This window comes from Meriones unguiculatus, chromosome 19, assembly GCF_030254825.1.
Source record: "Meriones unguiculatus strain TT.TT164.6M chromosome 19, Bangor_MerUng_6.1, whole genome shotgun sequence".
NCBI lineage: Eukaryota > Metazoa > Chordata > Mammalia > Rodentia > Muridae > Meriones > Meriones unguiculatus.
Genome location: NC_083366.1, coordinates 36,948,152 through 36,972,207, shown reverse-complemented (window position 1 = coordinate 36,972,207; position 24,056 = coordinate 36,948,152). Strand labels below are relative to the sequence as shown.

The following is a 24,056-nucleotide window of genomic DNA, read 5'->3' as shown; positions in this document are numbered from 1 at the left end:
TACACACAGTTCAAGTGCAGAAAATGAAATTATATCCTAAGGCTCCTCTGTGTAACTGTTTTAGTATGTGGTAAGAAAATTTCAAGCAACAACATTACTGATATATTAAGAAGCACCATTCATCTTGAAACCTAAGAAGCTGTTTATGAAAACTTCACATTTCACAAGAGAGTTAAGTATACAAGATACCTTCACAACATTGCACCACGTATTGTGCTTATAGCTACAAATCTGCAAGTTCGAAACTTACTTTGTCATAACTTTTTATTCAGATGAAGTTTTGAACATCATTCAAAATGAAGGATTTATCATACTGATGCAGAGGCAAATATTATTATCAGAGGAAGAAGCAAGAACATTGTGCAAGACATATGAGAATGAGGATTACTTTAATCAACTTATATCCTATGTGTGCAGGTAAAGCAGGGATCAGGCTTAGAAAGCGTTCTGATTATTTTCTGTTCATTTCAACCTTTTTAAAGCTTCCTTTTCATTAGGCTAGAAAACTTCTGAATTCTTCAAACAAGTTCTTGGTCTATTTCTTTTTCAGTGCTGTTACTGTGCTTGTTCTCTGCTCAAATGTCTGTCTCCTCTCTCTCTCTCTCTCTCTCTCTCTCTCTCTCTCTCTCTCTCTCTCTTTGAAATACTGTTAGAGAAAATAATGGGTCCTATGGACATGGACACATACCAGTTTCCAGTTGAGTTGGATGTAGAATTCCAGAGTGGGCAATATTACCAGGTCCAAGCAGAGAACTATTAGAGCCTTTGGGCAGTCTAATTACTGCTTTGAGGGTTTGATAAGCTTTGATATCACACATCCTAGAGAAGAAATAAGATGCTGGAAAGCTGCCTGATAGCTGGTGGAGTAACAGAAATGAAGCAGAAGCAAAAAGCCAGCAAGATTACATAAACCAACCAATGTATGACAGTTTGGAAGAAACCACTCCAAAGAGCTTTTCTTCCTGTTTTCTCATCTCATCTAAGTATACTCTTGAGTGGATGCCAATATATATTAATGTTGGGCTCTTTATAGATCATTTGATACACTGAAGTCAGTTTAACGACACATACTTGTGTCCTCTGAATATCATTAGCAACTAAGATGTTTTTTCATTAACCTTTGGTTTTTTGCTTTTTCTAACAGTGATCAGTCTTATGTCCTTGTTCTACTGAGGGAAAATGCTGTGGATTACTGGCAATATTTAATCGGACCCAAAACTGTTGATGAAGCTTTTGTATCTCATCCAGACTGGTATCACTTACATCATGGCTCCCTACCCTTTTTCATGCAATGCAGTTTTAGTATGAGAGAGCTTCTCAGGAAAGCAGGTGTTCCTAGTGGAGTATTTGACTGCCTAGTGTGTAGGTCTGCTCTAATATAAATTTGGAGATAGCCATAGTTTTCCTAGAAGAGCTGGAATGCTTGACTTGGGCCTCGTGTCTCTCTACTTACAGGAAGAACTATCCACCATAGTCACAATTTATGACAAATTACCATGAGAAAAGTTGTGATCATAGCTTCGATATCTTTAATTGATCATAAGAGCTTTGAAATGTTCATGGGAAAAATCAAGATTAACCTTAACACTACTATACAGAGAACTTTAATCTTACCAAGTGAAGTCCCACAGCTACCCAGAATTTTTTACTACAGGTCTTCCCGCCCTTTATTGTTTTCCTTGGTTTTAGCCATTAACAGTGGCATTTAAACGTCCACATATTTTCTTCCCAATGTGTGCTACCTCCCTAAAAGGACATTGTATGTCAAAGTCACTAGCTAATTACTTCCTGTTATGCAGTACTTAGATCTGGGATGTGTGTTGTTGCTTGATTTTTCTTTTTCCAAACTTAAATAAATAGTATGATTTTTGGGGTTGGAGAGATGGCTCAGTGTTTAAGAGCACTGTCTGCCCTTCCAAAGGACCCAGGTTCGATTCCTAGCACCTACATGGCAGCTCACAACTGTCTATAGTGCCAATTCCGAGGGATCTGACACGGTCACACTAATGCACATCAAATAAAATGAAATAAAATTATAAAAAATAGTGTGATATTACATTTGATTGTTTCCCCCCTCATAGTTTGTGCGCACAGTTTGCCACAGAAAGTTTACCTGTCAACCAGTTCTATGGAAGCAGCTCAAAAGCAGCAGCTGAGAAAGAAATAGAGTACTTCTTCCCTCTGCAGAGCACACTGGGACTGATCAAGCCTCATGTGTCATATGAGCACAGGGGTAAGCATCTACTTTATCTTCAAGTCCTGACAGCTTATTTTCTGCTTGATTTGCTCTATATAATTCAGGTTATTTCCCCTGAATTTTCTTATTGGGTTATTAAGGTTTTCTCTTTCAATGTCTTCTTTATTTTGGCTTTTGTTTCCTTCAGTGCTTCTCTTTATTGGATTCAGTCTTCAAATCCTGACTTGTCTCCCTTCCTTCACTCTGTTTTGTATTTATGTTTTCTTGGACACTATTCAGGCACTTATTTTTAGCCAAGTGGGGTTCAGTGACGCGTTTGTTCACATCTACTTTAAACTCACTGAGTTATTTGGTAAAGTTTCTAGTTGTTCTTCTAAATGTTGCCTTCTGGATTCTCCTGTAGAGTCCTAGTGAGTTTTAAGGGAAACTTGCTGAAAATGAACTCCTTGGATATTCCAGGGAGCACTGTTTCCTGGCTTGTGGGCTAGGAACCATGCATATTATTCTTTATCATATCATCTTCTCCTGATAAATTTACTGGGTCAGCTCAAATTTTGATGTATGCTTTGTACTCTGTTCACCTTTGTCACTAGAGGGACCCTGGAGGTATGACCTGGTTATCTTTGCGAGCAGGAAAGGCCCAATCTTGTTCAGGTTTTCTGTAGGTTGGGTCTCACTCACCTTTCTTCCCAGCCCAGCACCTCTGAGTGTTTTTTATTTGGTGTTAAAAAAATCCTTTATTTCTTTTTCCCTTTCCCCTTCCCTCTTTCCCAGGCATCATCCCATCTTCCCTCCTCCTCCTCTTCCTTTGTCAGAAAGCTCCAGGTCTTTCGGTTGGTTCCCCTTGGTCTAGAGAATGAAAACTTCAGCATTCAAGCTGTTGGTGAGATGCGTACAGTCTTCACTGTATTGATGCACCTAGCAGTGCCTCTCGGTGTCAGGCAAGAATGTTGGCCTTGGCTCTCCCCCCCAGCACAGATCACACAAGAAATTTGTGGACATCTGGGGCATAAAGACAAAACTATGTCTTCATGCTTACCATGTCAGCAGACTTCCTTTTCCCTTTGATGCGTCCTCAGTTGATCACAGTGGGGCATCGATGCTAACGACCTGAAGGGCTTCTGGCTGGGAATTTGGTGCTTTTAATCTTACACAATTTTGTATGTATCAAAATCATTAGATGCAAGTTGAACTCGTGTTTTCCTCTGACATTTTGATTGCCTTGAATATACCATGGACATAGGATGAATGCTCTACAATGGTATTTAATGTTTGTTTCCTTAGTGGAGATCCTAAAGACCATCAAAGAGGCGGGATTTGAGTTGACCTTGCTGAAGGAAATGCACCTGCTTCCAGAGCATGCAAACAAAATTTATTTCAAAATAACAGGAAGAGATTTCTATAAGCATGTATTGGAAGTCTTGTCTATGTAAGTTTGGGCAACTACTGACATGCAGTTATTTGTACTGTAGAAGTGCTTCTTGTACATTATAGAAACTGTGAGAGACACAAATTACTTTTTAAATAATGCTCTATCTAATCTGACTCATGGAGAAACACCTTGTTAACATTTATAGTTTATTTTTACAATTTCTTCCCCCTTCCTTTCTTCTCTATCTGTTCTTCTAGTTATTTAGTTCTTCATACTACATATAGAGGCTGTCAAGGTTTAAGTTCTTGTTTAGCCAATGCAGAACTATGCTAAAATATTCTTATCTGTAAAATAGAAAGACACAGACCTACCTTACAGGAAGTGAAATCAATGAAAACCTGCACCACAAACACCAAGAAAGCAAAGTTCCAGGCAACTTTGTTGTAGATTATGTTAAGAACTGAAGGTTTAGGTAATATACTTAGAGGATTGTGCAGACGGAGGCAAAAGAGGTGAAAGGGGCAGAAAGAAGAGGTCAAGGTGCTATACAGAGGACCAAAGTCTCTGCTGACCAACTAGATCTGCCATCTAAGTGGTAGTGCAGTGGGCTGAGGTCATAAAGACATCTTTATGACTTATACCACCCAATCACTGGATAGAGTACATCTTGAGAATAAGGGTAGTCTGTCTAAGGTAGCCTTCTGTGGTGGAGGCAATCCCTATAGGACTAGACAATGGTTCTCAACTTATGGACCACGACTCCTTTCAGGGTCGCATGTCAAATCTCCTGCACATCATGTATTAACATTATGATCCGTAGCAGTAGCAAAAGTACAATTATGAAGAAGCAATGAAACAGTTTCATGGTTGAAGGTCACCACATGAGGAACTGTATTAAAGGGCCAGAGCATTAGCGAGGTTGAGTACCACTGCACTGGAGACTGAAGGGTGAACATAAAGTAAAAGCCTGGGTCCAGGAGAATGTTTGTGTGATCCCCAAAATGGTAAAAATGGGAATTCTCTCACATTCATTCTCTAGAATTAAGTTACAGCACCTAAATGACACAAAGCTTGTGAAAAAGAAGAAAACATGTGATTATATTGATTAGGGAAAAATTCTCTGGATGTGCCAGAAGCATTCTGTCTTTAGCAATGTGTGGAGGAGTCAGCCTTCTAAAAGAATTGCTATTTGCAGGGGCAACTCTCTAGTCATGGTTCTGACCAAGTGGAATGCTGTTGCAGAATGGAAACGCATGATAGGCCCCGGAGACCCAGAAGAAGCAAAGCTGATCTCCCCAGGTTGCCTTCGAGCCAAATATGGGGTAGACATTTTGAGAAATGCTGTCCATGGGGCATCTAGCTCAGATGAAGCAGCAGTCATCATCAATAGTATTTTCCCAGAGAATGATCCTGAGAAGACAGAACACTAGAGTACGTACTATAAAGTATATGCCACTTTAATAAATTGTGTTTTCTTTTTTAATTTTATTTTTTACATTTCTCATATCCCTTTCCTCCCTCCAAACCCTCTCACATACCCACCTTCTCTCTCCTTCAAAATAATGTTTTCTGTTTCAACTAATTGTTATTTTATACACACACACACACACACACACACACACACACACACACACACACAATGTTTCCTAAGTATAACCCATTTAGTCTGTGTAGTGCTACTTGTATGTATGTTTTCAGGGCTGACCATTTGACATTGGACAACCCATTCATGTGAGATGAAGTCTCGCAGCAAATCTTCTGCTCCCTCTTTCACAGTATTTCCTAAGCTTTAGGCTCAAGAGTGTTTTGTAGATGTATCCACTGGGAGTAGGCTCCACTACTCTGCATTCTGATTGGTTGTGAAAGTTCCCCTGTCCTTTTTTTTTCTTTTTCTTTTTTTTTCTTTTTTTCTTTTTTTTTTTTGGTATATGGTGAAGACTACATTTATCTGTGCATATAAAGACAAATGCTTATAGGATGTTGTTAGGGGTTGTGCTGATTTAGTAAATTAGTGGTTGTAGATTCCTCTTCAGTAACCAAGACTTCACTACCATTGAGCAGTTGGCGAGGCTTCCATTACCAGGCATGGTTTCCATCTTGTTAAGCAGATCTTAAATCCAATCAAAGAGTTGTTTATTGCCAAGGCTGCAGCATCCATCTCTGATGTCTCTGATGTCTATTGGTGTCTACGGACCACACCAATGACTGATATGACATGACAACAGTACAGTAGTGGTATGCTACTTCATGTTAAATACAGAGTAAGAAATGAATGATATTTTTCCATCAAACCTGTTCTTCCTTCTTATGTTTAAAAGCAAAGTTTAAATATCTACAGCATATCTCTAGCTATGGATTTTCCAATAACAAACCTGTGTGTGAAATATTGTCTTAACAGACCTGGTTCAGTATCCACAAGAAAGTAAGGAAACTGTGAAGTAGAGAAACCTGTTAGCAAGGTCCTCCAGGAGCAGAAGAGAATACTGTTTGTCTTAGGTTGGTATTACTATTACTGTGATAAAAGACCATAACCGAAGCAACTTTGGGAGAAAAGGGGTTTATTTGGCTTACACTTCCACATCATAGGCCATCACTGAATGAAGTCAGGAAAGGAACCCAAGCAAAGCAAGGACATGGATCAGGAGCTGATGCAGAGGCCAAGGAGAGGTGCTGCTTATGGCTTGCGCCTCATGGCTTGCTCAGCCTGCTTCCTTAGAGAACCCGGGACCACTAGCCTGGTGATGGCACCACCCATAATGTCTGGGCCGTCCCCCATCAACTGCTACTGTAAAAAATGCTCTGAAGGTTTGCTTACAGCCCCATGTTATGAAAGAATTTTCTTAATTAAGATTCTCTCCCCTAGGGTGACTTTAGCTTGTGTCAAGTTGACATGAAACTATCCAGAGCACTATTCCACGTTCTACTTAGCCATTAGAAGCCAAGATCAAAATACTGTATATAAAAGTAGTTTTGTAAATCAAGGCATGGTTTTACACCCTATGGATGTTCATGTTTTGAAAATATGAATTTTATGTATCGTTTCAGCTATGTTTAAATGAAGTATAGTACGTATAGTACTTGCAAACAGATGTAAATCTATTGGGATGATGAGTGAGGGAGTGATGTGAGTGAAGCTTCTCAAAAGGCCTACACTCTCCATGTAGCTTCTGTTGAGTGTGAGTTTTTCTCCTAACATCTGTGTTGTCCTCCTTTTATGCCAAGGGCAACATTACCACTGATTTGGGTGTTTCCATTTAGTATATATGATTCAGTGTTGAACTGGGACGTCTGTATGTTTCATGGGTCAGAGGCAGCCAATTTAAATATTGAAATATACCTGGAAATAATGGGTTAGAATTTCAAAGTCAGAAATAAGGATAAGAAAGAGAATGTTTTAGAATTTCTAAGTCGTCACACCCATTTATAAACATAGATAAGCACATAAACACACATGTACTGTGTGTACTCTCTTAATGTAACTCTCTTAATGCTTGCACATAAAAATATGTTGGATGCTGCATTGATGTGCTTTCTGTGCTATGGAATATTACTATGATGGTAATATTAAAAGTATCACACATTTAAGACACTTTTTTTTATTTTGGCTCTTGCTGTATGCTGGGTATACACAATTCTTTATGCTGACTGAGTCCATGACTGCAAGAAGAGAAGGTAGAAAATGCTATGTGTCCTAGAGCAGATGCTTATAGAAAACAGAGAGGGGGAGAAATGAGGCACAAGTCATCCAGGCAGGACACTTGGCAATCAGCAATGTGAAACGTTAGAGAAGCCAGAACTAACTTGGGAAATGTGAGTTTAGGACGGGTGGATGATAAAACAATTCTTAGAAGGCTGCATTGCACCAGGATTTAATAACTGGCTGCCGCCCTACCAAAGAAAAGAGAAAAGAGATTTTATGGTTTCAGCCACTGGGTAAGTAAGCTAGTCAGTCTCAGAAGATTCAAAACAGAGAAGAGATTTAGAAAACACCATGCATTCTGTGCTGGTCACATTGGGTAAGTGATATCCAGAATTTAAGATAAATCAGGTTATATGAGCTAGCGAGGTTGAAAAGACTCCTATGTGGTGGATGACACGAACAAAATGATGGAGCGTGTGCCTATCCTGCTCATAGGACATAAGAACTTTACCAGAAACTGCTACGAAGAGATTTTTCAGGAATCTTGAAAGTAAAGATTTGTGGGAACCTGAAAAATGATGATTCATTTTAGAAAAGAGCAACAGAAGATGGTCTGAAAGGCTGTGGCTACATTCCCAAGGTCAGAGCCAAGTCTTCAATTCTAAAAAGGGCAGATTTTACAAATTATTTTGTTTGCTTGCATTCACATTTCTGGATGCCATCTGAAATAAGAGTTTCACACACACACACACACACACACACACACACACACGCACATGTATATACGTTTATGTACATCATGTAGCCTGGAAACCAGTCAACTGGAAATTGCTTGGAAATATTGTTTAATAACTCAGAAATCCACAATTGCCTAAGCCTAAAGATTAGACCTAAAATTCATATAATAGATTGTCTGAAGTCAGAGAAGAGTTAAAAGGGTCTTTAAGAAACCAGAGCATGCAAAGGTGCTAGTCTATATAAGGGAATTTAGAAACTTTTGCCAGTACTCAGCACAGTATATGCTCATAAAAAACATGAAAGTCCTACATTTTCCCCACTTGCTGATCTGTGCACTCAGTGTAAGCAGGTAGTACTGAAAGAAGCAAAAGTTGTACATGTATTAACTAAACATTTGCGTTTAAGCACAAAAGTAATCTGCAGATGTGGAGTAATGTGTAGATGTTGCGTTGCTGTTGTTGAAAGTGGCTTTTAGGGAACACAGACAAACTGACACACACTAAGTAAATTCTCACCAATCCAAAAAAAAAAAGTGTGTGCAAGTAAGTTCATGAGCTCAAAAACCTACTATTATTAGCAAAGTGGTCTACACATTGAAAGGGTAGAGATTTTGTGTAGAGACCCCCAAACATCAAGTCATCACCCTATCTTAGGTTCAGCTGGATAAAACTTGTATCAAAAGATACAGCCAATAGCCTAATTCCAAATGCCTACATCCATGGCAAAGCCACAAACAATATGAATAGAATAGATATTATGTCTCCCAACAAACTACCAATCTTATAATAATGGTCCCTATCAAGCATAACTCAGAAAAAACTCAAGGTGTGGAAATCAAAAGAATTATAAACACACTCAAAAAATTCAAGAGATCAAGAAAAATATAATTAGTACAACTAATCCTCCTCAAAAAATTAAAAAATAACAATAGAAAGAAAACTTCCCAAAATCTTTTTGCAACGCCAGTCTTAATCCAGCACCCAAAACACATGAAGATTCAAAAAAGGAGAATATGATGAACATAAATACAAGAATCCACAAGACAGTACATGAAAACAAAATACACATACACACACGCATGCACACACACATAAACTATGGCCAAGCTGGCTTTATTTCAGAGATAAAAACAACAAGAACAACAACAACAACAAAAATGAAACACTTTCAGCAAAGTTGCAGGATACAAAATTACCATACATGGCCTCTCTATATGCCAATGTAAATTCAATGAGAAGGAAATTAGGGAAACAGTTCCATTTACAGTAGACAAAAATGAAGGACCTCTATGATGAAAACTTTAAAACTGAGATGAAATCAAGGAAGACACTAAAATATAGAAAGACCTTTCATGTTCATGGAATTGTTACAAATGATACTGTGAAAATGACCTTCATGCCCCAAAAAGTTTATATATACAATGAAATCCCAATAAAAATTCTCATGCCATTTATCACTGAAAGAGAAATAACAATCTTAAATTCATATGGAAACACAAAGAATCACAGAGAACCAAAGCAATCTTGAGCCAAAAGAACAATGTTTTGGGCGTTATTACTAAATTGTTTTTACGGTGTACCACACAGCTATATTAATAAAGGGAACAACTGAATAGCACTTGCACAGAAAGCAGATAGACAAAGAGACAGACAGACACACATACATTTACATATCATTTGAATATGTATATAATATATATATGCATATATATATTATATATATATATATTAACTTGAAAAGTAGATTCAGACCTAGGCCCAAGCAATCACAGCAACCTAATTTTTTGACCAAAAAATAAACTGGAGGAAAGCAATCCTTTTCAACAAATGATGTTGTGTAAATTGGATGTCTACAAGTAGGTAAGGAAAGTTGATTCTTGTCTCTCATCCTGACAAAAGCCAACTCCAAGTGGATCAAATACCTCAATGTAAAACCTGAAACTGACACTTCTAGAAGAAAAGGTATAAAGCACACTACAATGCATAGGCAGAGATAAAGAACTTCTAACTAGAACTCTTGTTACTTAAGAAATAAGACCAACAACTGACAAATGGTACCTCATGAAACACAAAGGCTTCTGGTACAGCGAAGGACAGAATAAGTGAAAAGATAAATGAGAGAAAAATCTTTGTTAGGTATACATCTGACAGAGGATTAATATCTAGACCCTTCAAAAAATAAACTTCAGAAAACGAAACACCAAGTAAACAAACTACCTAATAAAAAATGAGCTGCCGATTTGAACAAAGAATTCTCAAAAGAAGAAATATGGTAGCTAATTAACACTTTAAAAAACAGTTAACAGACTTAACCATTTTAAAATTAAAACTACTTTGAATTTTCATTTCACTCCAGTAAGGAATGTTATTATCAATAAATTAAATCGTATCAAATTCTGACAAGGATGTGGGCAAAGAGGAACCCTAATTCTCTGTTGATGGGAATGTAAACTGGTTCAGCCACTATGGAAAACAGCGAGGAAATTTCTCAATAAGATAGAAATAGAACGACCATAAGATGCAATTATCCCACCCCTGAGCACATACCAAAGAACCATATAACCTACTCCCAAGACACTTATCCATGTTTATTGATGCTTTATTCAAAGTAGCTAGAAAATGGAACCAGCTTGGATGTTCATCAACTGGTGAGTGGATAATAAAAATGTGATATGTATACACAATAGAATTTTTATCTAGAGGTAAACAAACATGAACATTGCAGACAAGTGGGTGAAACTAGAAAAAAAATCACACTGAGTGAAGTAGCCTAGATAGTCTCTCTCATATTTGAATTTCAGCTTGTAATACTAATTTTGAGTCTTTAATTTAGAGTTCTTACGGATGACAGAGGTGGAAAAGAGCCGCAGGAAAGGGGTACTTTAAGAGAGGTGGGAGAGTAGATTGGATCATAGGTAATATGCGAGCAGAGAGAGTAATGCTGGGATTGGAAATTTTGCCTTGGGGAAGCGTGGGAGGATAGTGGAGATGGTGGTGGGGAAGGAGAGTCAACCAAAATGAGGGTCCAAAAGGCCTACAATCTTAAAACAACCTGCTCTAAGATTAGCCTGTTACGCTGCCATTTATCTTATGAAATGTTTTTTTTTTTTTCTGTTCGCATAAGTTTGAGAAGGTAATGAAGTTTTCATCAACCTGAAACCATGAGGTACAACTTTCTGTGAAGAGTAATAGCAAGAACAGTTCCTCCAAGGAAGGCACACACCAAGATGGAAACTTGCATGGCTATGCATGGTAACAATAAAAACAGCAACCCCCAAACGGGTTCACGTGTCTATATTTCAACAATGACATAAGATGGATTATATAGAGGCGTACACCTCAGTACAACAAAAGGTGAGGAGAAACGCGGGCTAGGAAGAAGTCTAGAGTGGATGCAGCCTGAAGAGGAGTGACTTGAGAAAGAACGCGGCAAGGCCCTAAACCTGCCAGAAAGTCTAAGAAGGCAGAATATAGCTAGAAACACTTTTTTTTTTTTAAGATTTTTTTTTTAATGTGTGTGACCATTTTGCCTTGCACGCATGCATGTGCATGCAGAGGTCAGAAAAGGGTGCCGGGTCCCCTGGAACTGGAATGATGATAAATGGTTGTGCAGGGCGCTGAGACCCAAACCCAGGTCATCTGTGAGAGCAACAAGAGCTCTTAACCACTGAGCCATCTCCCCAGCCCCAAGGACTTGTGTAATTTGTAATCTCACCATGGGACTGTGCAGACCACGCTCTCAGCTCCCCACAGGTATGGTGCTGACCCTGTCTGTAGAGAAAGGAACAGAAGTGAAGGCTTTCGTTGGCTTTATCTTTTCCTCTCTCAGCTGAAACTTCCTAACATTTCTCCGGGTCAAGCCCTTCCGAGCTTGAACCCAAGTTCCTGTGCGATTCCCAGCCACTAGATGTCACCGTCACGAAAGAATTGGCTGTGTCTGGCAAGTGAGCTAGGATGGTCTGAGACTTTTTCCATAGGACGCTAGTAGCAGGTTACTCACTTGAAAACTGTAGTCTTCCAACACTGCTTGACTCTACTGGGTGATATTTGTGAGAGGCGTTTGTGAGTCAATTATGCTAAGTCAAGTTACAAGAGAACTGTTAAAAAATATGCTTCCCATTTTTAAAACTCCAAGTGACTTTTAGTGTAACTATTATTTTGTTTTAGAATATCACATGAGTACTGTTTTAGGTCATTTTAGCCACTCCCTCTTCCGCCTTCAGCTCTTTTACTGTTAGCCCAACTTCATCTCAAATTCATAACTTATTTAATTTTTATACATACTTATCCATAACCTACTGGTTCCATTTTGATATTACTCCGATGTATATGTGTCTGGGACTGACCACTTAAGATTGGCTAACATATCAAGGCCCTCGTCCCTGTAGAATACTGAATCTTTCTTTCCCAAAAGCCAATAAATACACATTCTCTCCATCTAAGCTAGGACTTCTGAGACTTCCCCCAAATACTAATGTAAATGTCAGGTGGTGTCATTTTTCAGGTCTAGTTTAGGTGACCGTGTTGTTGTGGTTTTATGGATACAGAATCTTTGTTGTCTATAGAAACAAAATCTTCCAGCAGAGCCATTGGCTCCTGGCAAGCATTCTACTCTGTCTTCTGAGATGTTCCCAGAGTCTTCAGTGTAGGGATTGTGTTGCAGATGTATCAGTTGGTGTTGAGGATCCCCATCATTACCTACTGAATATTGACCCTTGGTGGATTTCTGTAATGGTCTTCATCTTCTGCAGAAAGAAATTTCATTGGTGAGGAGCAGAAGCAAGTTCACTCTTCTAAGTATATAGAATGCAGTTAGAAGGTATATTGACTTAGGGGAGTGGCAATAATAGGTATTCCTCTGGGGGCTGTGATCTATCCAGCTGTAAGTTCTGTCTAGACGTATAGTACCAAGCGTAAATTCCCACTGTTAAATGTGTTTTAATTAGTTGGCTACTGGTTACCCCCAAGATACAAGTGCCACCATCACATGTCTGAACGTATCCTGCTATACAGATGGCTCTACTTGATTTGTTTTCTCCCTGCGTAGCTTGCATAGCATCTTTAGATGCTATGAGAGTTCTCAGGGTGGAGGTTTCCAGGTCAGTTCCAGCTCAGTTCCTCCAAAACCTGGGTCTGGTGTTTGTAGGTCTTTAGCATTAAGATCTTAACCTTCAAGTTCTGAAAGGCAATCAAGGACAATGTCAATAACCTATATTGTCTGTGGAGTCTCTTAGTCCTCCCTGGTCACAGCTGGAAGGGATGTTTTCTCTGCCACAGAAGCTTTTGTTAGGCAGCCAATGGCTTTTCGGGGAAGCATTACCCCTCCAAGTTTTGTAGCTTTATTTAAATATACATTTTATATATAATATATACACATATACTGACTAATAGATTTGTATTTTCAAGTAAACATAAAATAATTTCCCTATGCCCTTTTCAAACTCCCTTAGTGTTATTTATTTCCATTCATTCCCTATCCCTCTGTATTTACCCCCATCCAGATAAATGCCCCCTCTTTCTTCTCTTCCACCATAGCACCTGTATCCTACTATCCCCTGGTCCCTTTATACTTTCCTGATTTTTGCCATTACTCCAGGTTATATACTCACATCTAAATATTCAGAGCTAGTGTCTGAGTTAGGATGGCTATTGCTGTGATGAAGCACCAGGACTAAAAGCACTTTGGGATGAAAGGGTTTATTTGGCTTACATATCCTGAATAACAAACAGTCCATCCAGGAAAGCCAAGGCAGGAACTCAGTCAAGCAGGACGTGAACCTGGAGCCAAGAGCTCATGCAGAGCTCATAGAAGAGTCCTGCTTATTGGCTTGTTCCTCGTGGCTTGGTAGGAAAGCCTTTCATGCAGGCAATTTCTCAACATTCCCTCTGAGACGATTTCAGCTTGTGTCACGTGACATAAAGCTATCCAGCATAGCTAGGATTCACAAATGAGACAGAACATAATGGCGTTTGTTTTTCTGGGTCTGGGTTACACCAGTGTAATATTTTCTAGTCATACCCATTCACTTGCAAATTTCATGATTCATTTTTCTTTATAGCTGAATAGTATTTCACTGTATATATGAATCATATTTTCATTATCAATTCATCAGCTGAAGAATATTTAGGTTGTTTTATTTTCTAGCTATTGTGAACAGAATAAGAATAGACATGGATCTATTTTCATTTTTCTACGTGTAGACATCCAGTTAGACCAGCACCATTTGTTGAAGATGCTGTCTTTTTTTCCATTGAATGGATTTGGCAGCTTGTCAAAGATCAGGTGTCAATAAGTGTGTGGATTTATGTCAGGGTCTTCTGTTCGATTCCATTGATCCACCAGTCTGTTTCTATGTCAGTACCATGCAGTTTTTAGTATTGTTGCTCTATAGTACAGCTTGAGATCAGGGATGGAGATACCTCCTGAAGATCTTTTACTGTAGAGAATTATTTTAGCAATTCTGGGTTTGTGGCTATTGTGAAGGGTGTTGTTTCCCTAATTTCTTTCTCGGCCCTTTGTCTTTTGTATAAAGGAGGGCAACTGATTTTTTTTTGAGTTAATTTTGTATCCAGCCACTTTGCTGAATGTGTTAATGAGCTGTAGGAGTTCCCTGGTAGAATTTTTGGGGTCACTCAGGTATACTATCATATCATCTGCAAACAGTGACGTATCAGTTTTCAATTTCACCAACACTCAGTGAGAGTACTCCTTTACCCACATCCGCACATCCTTCTGAGAAGTTTTGTCTTTTTTTTTATAATTGTGATGCTAACATGTCTAAAGTTTTGTCTCCTTCATAAAACTTAAAAGTAATTCTTATAAGCTGCAGGAAATCCACCTGAATCTACATCTCAGGTCAATTGGGCTCCAGATAAGTATTGTACTTATTGCCTATCTCAGAGGGTGGGATTCCTCCCCTTTCCCTGGTTTTAGGACTTTCCTTTCCTGGCTACTTGATTTCTACCTCCTACATAAACGCCAGCTGGATTGGTGAGTTCCCCTTATTGGCCAGCCAAGATTGGTGAGTTCTACTCATTTGTTGGCATGAAACACCTCTCTTGGTAGGGGAAGACTGACCATTGAGTGTCTGGATACCTCCTACTACCTTTTGAGATGGAGGGAACCCCCAACCATGGTCTTCACTGGCTATAGTTGACCCTTAGCTGACATCCATTTAGGACTTCCTTTTTCACTTGGGAGAGATATTTTTCCCTCTAGTTTCTCCCCCTCACACTCAGCTACGAAAATCCTAGCATTAGCTAAACTGTGTCTCCTATGGGCAGCCATGCCCTTGGTCTCTGGCCAAAGCTGATGAGCTGTTGGATCAGGTAGGATTTTCTACTTAGCCAAACCTTGCTCTTGAGATGCATTGACAGGTCACTGATTCCTACCCTCCCAATGGGAATAGAGCATTTGTGCATTCCTCCAGATTTTCCTCTGGGATGCGTTCTGGAGAACTTCAGTTTTCTACACCTAGTACCTGCTTTAAGGGCCTCTAAGCTTACACACTTCTGTAACCAAACTTGGCCTCAATTTCCTTAGGTGACAGACCCAAGCAAAGCCTTTTTAATTACTGCCAGGAATTGGGTAAATGAAGTTTGTTTCCCATGTTCAAGTCTCATTCAAACCTTCCACCTCTGTTCATTCTCCCAAAACTTTTTTAAAAAATTCTTTATTAATTACACTTTATTTACTTTGTATCACCTCTGTGGTTCTCTCCCTCCTCCCGTCCCAATCCCTCCCTTTCTCCAGCCTCTTCATGCATGCCCCTCCCCAAGTCCACTGATAGGAGAGGTCTTCTTTTCTTTCTTTCTGAGCCTAGGCAATTAGGTCTCATCAGGAGTGGCTGCATTTTCTTCTTCTGTGGCCTGGTAATGCTGCTCCTGCCTCAGGGGGATGTAATTAAAGAGCAGGCCAATCAGTTCATGTCAGAGGCAGTCCCTGTTCCTGTTACAATGGATATTGTAACTTGGATATTGAACTGCCATGGGCTACATCTGTGCAGGGGTCTTAGGTTATCTCCATGCATAGTCCTTGGTTGAAGTATCAGTCCCAGGAAAGACCCCTGTGATCAGATATTTTGGTTCTGTTGCTCTCCTTGTGGGTTCCTGTCCTCTTCAAATCTTTCTGTTTCCCAATTCTTTCATAAGATTCCCTGCATTCTGCCCAAAGTTTGCCCATAAGTCTCAGCATATGCATTGATAGTCTGCAGGGAAGAGCCTTTCAGAGATCCTCTGTGTCAGGCTCCTGACTTGTTCCCTCTTTTCTCCTTCTTCTGATGTCCAGGCTCTTTGCCTTTCTGGATAGGAATTGAGCATTTTAGCAAGAGTCCTTCCTCTTGGATAGTATACCTGAGTCACCCCAAAAATTCTACCTGGGAACTCCTATATCTGATTAACACATTCAGCAAAGTGGCTGGATACAAAATTAAATTAAAAAAAAATCAGTAGCCCTACTGTATACAAAAGACAAAAGGGCCAAAAAAGAAATTAGGGAAATATCAACCTTCACAATAGCCGTAAGGGCATAAAGTACCTTGGTGTGAACCTAACCAAGCAAATCAAAGACTTGTATGAAAAAAAAATTTCCAGTCTCTGAAGAAAGAATTAGAAGAAGATATCAGAAGATGGAAAGATCTCCCATGCTCATGGCTTGGCAGGATTAACATAGTAAAAATGGCCATTTTACCAAAAGCAATCTACAGATTCAATGTAATTCCCATCAAATTACCAACACAATTCCTTACAGACCTTGAAAGAAAAATTCTCACCTTCATATGGAACAACAAGAAACCCAGAATTGCTAAAACAATTCTCTACATAAAAGATCTTCAGGAGGTATCTCCATCCCTGATCTCAAGCTGTACTATAGAGCAACAATACTAAAAACTGCATGGTACTGACATAGAAACAGACTGGTGGATCAATGGAATCGAATAGAAGACCCTGACATCACACACTTATGGATACCTGATCTTTGACAAGCTGCCAAATCCATTCAATGGAAAAAAGACAGCATCTTCAACAAATGGTGCTGGTCTAACTGGATGTCTTTTGTTTTTTATTATTTTATCTTAGCCACTATGGCTGGGATGAGATGAGATCTCAAAATAGTTTTAATTTGCATTTCTCCAATAGCTAAGAATTCTGAGCACATTTAAAAGATATTTCTCAGCCATTTTTTTTTGAATGCTCTCTATTTTGATCTGTAGCTTTTTGTTGTTGTTTTTCAAGACAGGGTTTCTCTGTGGAGCCACAGATGTCCTGGGACTCACCTTGTAGACCAGGGTGGCCTCGAACTCACTTTCACTCCATCAGCTTGGGCACCACTGTCTTCTGTTTCAGTTGGCCTGTCTGTGCTGAGGTGTGTATTACTCGATTGGCATACTGTAATTGCCTGAAAGAAGGTCCAAAACCTTGAAAATATGAAAGCTCCTTAGAATTATTATTATGTTTTGCCAGCAGATGGCAAGGTACACTCAGTTGCATGTATACATGGCTCTGTCTATACAAAGATTTCCTATGCAGCATGTAGAGAGAAAGGCCATTTCTTCTTGTGCTGTTATTGTGCAATATTTTTTGTTGCTGTTGTTTGTTCTATTTTCGTCAACCTTAAATAAGCCACAGTCATCTTAGATGAGGGATCCTCAATGAAGAAGAGGCCTCTATCATATTGGCCTGTAGGCAAGTCTGTAGGGTTTTGTCTTGATTAATGATTTATGTGGGAAAAGCCAGCCCACTGTGGGTGGTGTCACCACTGGGCAGGTGATTATTCAATCTGAATAATCCATGGAGGAGAAATATAGCAAACAGCATTCCACCCTAGCCTCTGCATCATTTCTGTCCTACCCCTCTCCTCCCCAAGCCCCTAGCCCACTAATATTCTGCTGAGCCTTCACATGCAGCCTACCTGCAGTTTTGAGAACTCCATTTTTTCATAACACAAAACAGATTGTTATAGCCCACTAGAGCTTTAAAAACCTTGGTTGACAGAAACTTTTGAAACTTCTGCCCTGTGGCCTGTCCCTGGTATGACGTAACTGTCATTTTAGAAACCCTACTCTGCCTCTCTGCTGGGTGGAGAGTCCTTCCTGGCATGAGCCTGCTCTTCATTGCCTACACAGCCAGGACTCTTAACTTGACCCCCAATGAGTGTCATTCTCTTGTTTATCATGTGGATACAGCAGTTTCTTATTTGCTGGAGCTGAGGAATCAGTTATTAACAAGAGACCAGCACCACTGGAGTGAATCCTCTGTTTTGTAGGGACAATCAATGCCGGTTAGCTGGGAATAAAATCCCAGTGTGATTATCAAGACACCAGCATCGCTGAGCTGAAATCGTCTGGAAGGATTTTCTTGCGATCAGCACAGAACTGCGGTCTAGAGGAGGCCAACGCTGCGTCTAAATTGGTACAGCCTAGAGGAGGCCAGTGCTGCATCTTAAGCTGGCAAATAAACTTGGTGATGTGAGACCTACAGAACTGAAGGGGTCATGCAGAACATCATTCTGAGCATCTATAGAGACCATTGTGAATGTGCATCCTCAGCAATGGTGGAGACCCCACAATCGAAGGAGTCATGGAGAAAAGCTGAAGCTTAGCAGTGCATGCTGAGGGTGGAAATCCCTGCACAGAGGGCATGGTGATTGTGCAACCCTCAGTTTAGCAGAGACTAAGGATGTGAAGGGGCCCAGTACAGGCATGATTTCCCTTTGGCTGCTTGTCAGTTTTGTGGTGATTTGAAGCTTATTGTGCAGACCATGGTTGATGGAACACTGATCACCTTCTGGAGGAAGCCAGAGAATGTTGGGAAGGATACTTGTGTCACTAGCAACAGCCTGTGATGCTCCCCATTGGCCTCAGCACACTTGACTGTGCAGTGTGAATAGAAGGGGAGGAGAGGGCTCTGAGCATCCCAATAGGACCACGCTGCACTAGTTAGCATGAAAGCTGAAGACCTAGCATGTTTCCAAGGAATGAAATACCTCAGATAGAAATAGGGGTGGCTCCACAGGAGGCTGTGATCAGGCTGGCCAATGGCGTGACATCTTCTATGGGCTGGGCCACTGGGTGTCAACTGATGTATTGATTCAAGCTTAAGTTGTGTTCAAGGATAAATAGACCCTAGCTTTGAACATTTGCCCTTCGGAATGGCGGTCATTCTCATGTTCTTGAGTGTTGGTTCACCCCTGGGCACATTTCTCAAACTAGTTGCTACTGGTCACATTTTCCTAGGTGTCTGAGTGAGCAGTGCTAATTTCTCAGCCAGTTTCATCCTACCTTTCCACATATGGACAGTGGGCACTGAGTGGGAAAAGACCTTTCTGAATGACTTGGTCTGCTTCCATATCTGGCTCCTCTTGACTACCTATACTGTGAAATCCAAATGAATGAGCTGCTATTCAACCAGACCTGCTTAGTACTAGTACTTAGTTCTTTAGTACTTGGGTGCCCTGTGTACTTTTTTAATCCCTGGCAATTTGGACACTGTGAGAGATTGAGGTAGGAGGATAGGTAATGAGGATTAATGACTTCCTTTTGATTTGTTAATGGCTCTGTCACTCAGACAACCCAGGCTGCAGACTGTTGCTATAGGTGACAGACCTCCATCATTAGAAGGCTGGGTTTTCACATACATGACCTTTGGTTGTGGAATGCCAGGTGTGAGCAGTGTAGCAGTGTGGAGACACCTGACTTAGGTCAGCTGTTGAGCGAAGACAAGTAGAGGAACAGTTCATAGCTCTGGGGATCCCCCTTGATGACTCCACAGGTCTGAAAGTTTGCATGGGTGTGCAAGGTCACGTTCGTGGATCTCATTTAGACCTGCTGGGTCACCCATCGCCACCCCTCATGATGTGCTCACATTGTTTTCTCACATCGGCGGGATGACTTTGCTGCAGAAACAGTGACCCATTCTCTTGTACTGCTGACAACTCACAAGGACTTGTAGCATGCTGTGGTACGTGTGCCAGACTCTTAGGAGCTTGGAAGTCCTAGACACGAGGCATCCTCCAAAGACCTGAAGTAGAAGAGTTAAGAGACTGACTAGATGCACTCACGCAGTGCTGGAGAGGAGCGGCTGGAGGCAGAGGCCTCTTCACCTTGCAGGTGTGTCTCTCCCTCTGGGCTGCACACAGGATGTACCACCAGAAGACAGCAATGATGCAGGAATGACAGGCACACAGAGATTGGCCTTCAGGAGAATGCTAAACTGAAGGCTCCATCCTCAAAGCTACGCACGACTGTTCTCTTGAACTTTTTGGTTTTCCCCAGCACCAGCACCAGGACCCACTCCCACTCATCCTTTTAAAAAAATAATTAATTCACTTTACATCTGATCTCAGCTTTCCCTCCCTCCTCTTCCCCTAGCAGCTCCCTCTCTTATCCTTCCCAACCCTCCCCCTCCTTCTCCCTTTCTCCTCAGAAAAGGGGAGGCCTCCCATGGATGTCCACCTTGGTGTATCAAGTTGTAGTAAGACTAGGTGCATATTCTTCTGTTGAGGCTAGAGGAGACAGCCCAGTTAGGGGAATAGGACAAAGGCAGGCAACAGAGTCAGAGACAGCCCTTATTCCTGCTTTAGGATTCTCACACAAAGATTGAGCTGTACATTGGTTACATATATACAGAGGGGCGTGTGTCTGTCCCATGCATGCTTTCTGTTTGGCAGTTCATTCTCTGTGGGCTCCTGTAGCCCCAGATTAGTTGATTCTGTAGGTTTTCTTGTACTGTCTTTGATCTCCCTGGCTCCTTTAATCCTTCCAACTCCTCTTTGGCAGGATTCCCTAGTTCTGTCTAACGTTTGGCTGTGGGTCTCTGCATCTGTTTCCATCAGTTGCTTTGTGAAGGCTCTCAGATGACAGTTATGCTAGACTCCTGTCTACAAGTATAGCAGAGTATCATTAATAGTGTCGGGGAGGGGCGCTCTCTCGTCACGTGGGTCTCAAGCTGAGCCAGTCAGTCATTGGTTGGCCATTCCCTCAATTTCTGCTCCATCTTTACTCCTGCACATCTTGAAGGTAGGACAAATAGCGGGCCAAAGGTTGCGTGGCTGGGTTGGTGTCTCAATCCCTCCATTGTGATTTTTTTCCCCAGAGTTCCTCTCTCTCTCCCTGGATGTCCTGCCTATCCTCTTCTGCCTCAGCTATTGGATGGTTAGTTCTTTATTAAGCAATCAGAAGGTGTTGGCGGTAGTGTTAACAGAATATAATGCAGCCTTAACAATAACAATACCAAAGTCTGTTCTGTGATCAGATCACTGCTAGTACAGAAATTAGCATTTGAATAATGTAAAGACAACCTTTACATAGTGCACAACCTTTACAACGGACACAAACTTGAATTTGTATAACTTTTAAAATGTTTTTGATTGTCCTCTTCACATCCCTCCAGCTATGTAAATGGCACTGTGTCTTGTTCAGTCTCAGGCACATTTTCCTAGAGTCTTCTCTTGCTCTCCTGGCTAACATCAGCTCCGTTTGGTAAGTTCTGTTGACTGAGCCTTTGCAATAAGCCCGGAATCAGGCCTTCTTTACTCGTCTTTATTGGAAAATTGGACTGGACTGCCCTCCTTCCCACTCTAAGCTACTCTTACGTTGTTCAATACAGACAATGTCCTGATCCCCAGGGAGACAGAGGCCACTCAGTCATCACTTAGCCTTTGTGTCCAGTTTCTTTCCTACAACTTAGTGAATGAAAATACTGAAGCAGAGAAAAAGAAAATAATTTTGTTGTTTTGAGGCAAGATTTCGCTACACAACTCAGGAGGGACTAAAACTAGCTACAAGGCCCAGTCCGGCTTTTAACTTTTATTGCTCTTGCTTCCACGATTGGACTTCTAGGACAACAGCCAGAACCAGTTATAGAGATTTTACAGTCCTTTTTCATTCACGTGTTTACACACACACATGAATGTACACATGCATGCACGCACACTCCATGCACACTTTATATAAGGTTTTCCTTGCCACAAGAATAGATTTAAAACTCCCTTGTCACATTTGTCATTTCTCTCTTTCTAGAGCATATTGTGTTTACTTTTTTTTTTTTAAGATAGAGTCTGACTATATAGCCCAGGCTAGCCTCAAACTCATAATCCTACTGACTCATTCTCCACAGTGCTGGTAAGTGTTAATTCTGAGATTCACCAGAAAAACCAACTCTATTATTTTAGGCCAAATTCAAAGCAAGTTTTATTAAATATTAAATACTGACCAAGAGATAGATATTGGTCAGGACCATTTCCCAGAATTTCCCGCTTACCAATGCCCTCATCCCATGTGTTGCAAGGTTTTATAAGGACAAACCTATAGGCCATTGTACTTTTCCATGAGCCTTTGTTATAGTCCAAGGACTACAATTCCCAGCATTTCATAAAGTTACCTGGTTTGTGGGCAAATGGGACTTCCAGGCTATTTTTGGGCATTGCACAAACTGTCTTCTGTCAGAGCGTCCATGTCAGAGGACTCTCTGTATCTCTGCAGCCAGGTCTTGGTGGTTCCCTTCTCCTGAGGATCTATGGACGGACTCCACTTGAGTCTTCACCAGGAGAGCCACACTTTCTTTCCAGACATGGGTTAAGGAGATACTGAGGGCAGAGTTTCTTTTGCTCTGGGATTAGGCTATGTGCCCTGGATCCTCCAAATGATATGATTCTCGGAGGTGTTGCAGTCCACTTGACCACTGGACCTCAACTCTCACAAAAGGGAAGAGTAGCGTTTGGACACTCACATACTTTTTCAGAAATAGATCCCTGGTTCTACCACCATGCCACAATGGCTGCTTGCGCAAGCACATTAGGGGCAAATCTGCCTGAAATGCTGGGTGATATTTGGAGGCTCACACTGACCTAGTGTGCAGTCTTTACTTGTCCTCACATAGCAAGTTATTTCTGCACCACGTTCTGGGGTAGAATGGAAAAGTAGGACGGTGGACTTTGTGATGAATTTGGGCAACTATTCTGAGGACTGTTCTTGGAATTCTGGCCCAGACACTGTCTAGCCAGGTGGCATTAGCAGCTTTTGGCTGGGCATGGGGTGGCAGCATTACTCTGACATCTTCGGGGCTCTGAAAGGACTCAATGTCTATTGCAACGTAGACTCAGACTGGTTGTTCTCCTAAGAGGTCTTTCTTGTGGCTTCTCTTGGAGGCCAGCAGCATTCTTGAACAACTGGTAACTGCTTCTGTCCTTCCTTCGAGGACTGTAAAGGAAATTAGCAGGATACACTCCACAATGCCAATAGCATGATCAGGGTGCTTAAGTGCTAGGCGTGGGCACATGTGTGACAGTCTGTTTAGAAATGTGTATATATTGGGGTATATCCACTTCTACGGGCCAGTGGTATTTATACTTCACCCTTGAACTTGGCAATGACCAACAATGAATCTAGGGCTTCCATTTTTCTTGCTATGGAAGATCATGTCTAACAAATGGCATGCTTTGGGTCTGGTAGCCTTGCACAAGTAACAAAGTTCCAAACCTGTTCCTGTGCTCCGAATTTTCTCTACCATTTCCTCTGCACCCTGAATGGAAGTAAGGGTGCCCTTAGTGTTTAAGCTACTAATGAAGATGTAATATGGCTCTTTAAGGAGGCAGAAAGTCAATAATTAGGGAAAGATGCACAACTGGGAGAAGTCAAACCTGGTTTCCTGATTTGGTGGCTGGCCATCAGAAGGCATCATGGTTCTTAGTGGAGTCTGTGCTTGGGTGGTCATTGGAAGCTGTTGGGTCAAACATCTGATGCTGGCCCACACCTAGTGGTCACCTTTTTTCCTTCCCAGATAACTTGGAGGGACTAGGACATTAGAGGAGAGATCTGTAGAAGCTAGTTTTTCAAATGCTACTTTCTTTTTTTTTTTTTGGGGGGGAGGTTTCCTTAAAGCTTATACCTCCCTTCCAACCTTACAGCCCCAGGTATGGGAAAAAGAAGGTTGGAAAGGAAAGGGGACATAGACCTCTTTATTTCTTCTGGCTGGGTAAGATCATGGGATTCTTTTTGGAGCAATACCAGTCTCAGTCAAAGGCAGAGATGGTGGTGTACGGAGGTACCCCAATGCCTTCTTTAGGGTTCTGAGCGGTTTCACTGGAGATCCTTGGGTTGGCTCTATCTTTTT

At 41.0% G+C, this 24,056-nt stretch overlaps 1 protein-coding gene across 1 annotated transcript in view; it reads left to right on the top strand.

Annotated features, from left to right (window-relative positions):
- Positions 1–4,999, top strand: part of Nme8 (NME/NM23 family member 8) — a 45,021-nt gene extending 40,022 nt beyond the window's left edge. The window contains exons 11-15 of the mRNA XM_021646312.1: positions 273–417; positions 1,145–1,252; positions 2,082–2,233; positions 3,482–3,626; positions 4,765–4,999. Of these exons, the coding sequence (XP_021501987.1) occupies positions 273–417; positions 1,145–1,252; positions 2,082–2,233; positions 3,482–3,626; positions 4,765–4,999 (785 nt within the window). The remainder of the gene's footprint in view (positions 1–272; positions 418–1,144; positions 1,253–2,081; positions 2,234–3,481; positions 3,627–4,764) is intronic.
- Positions 5,000–24,056: the final 19,057 nt, after the last annotated feature.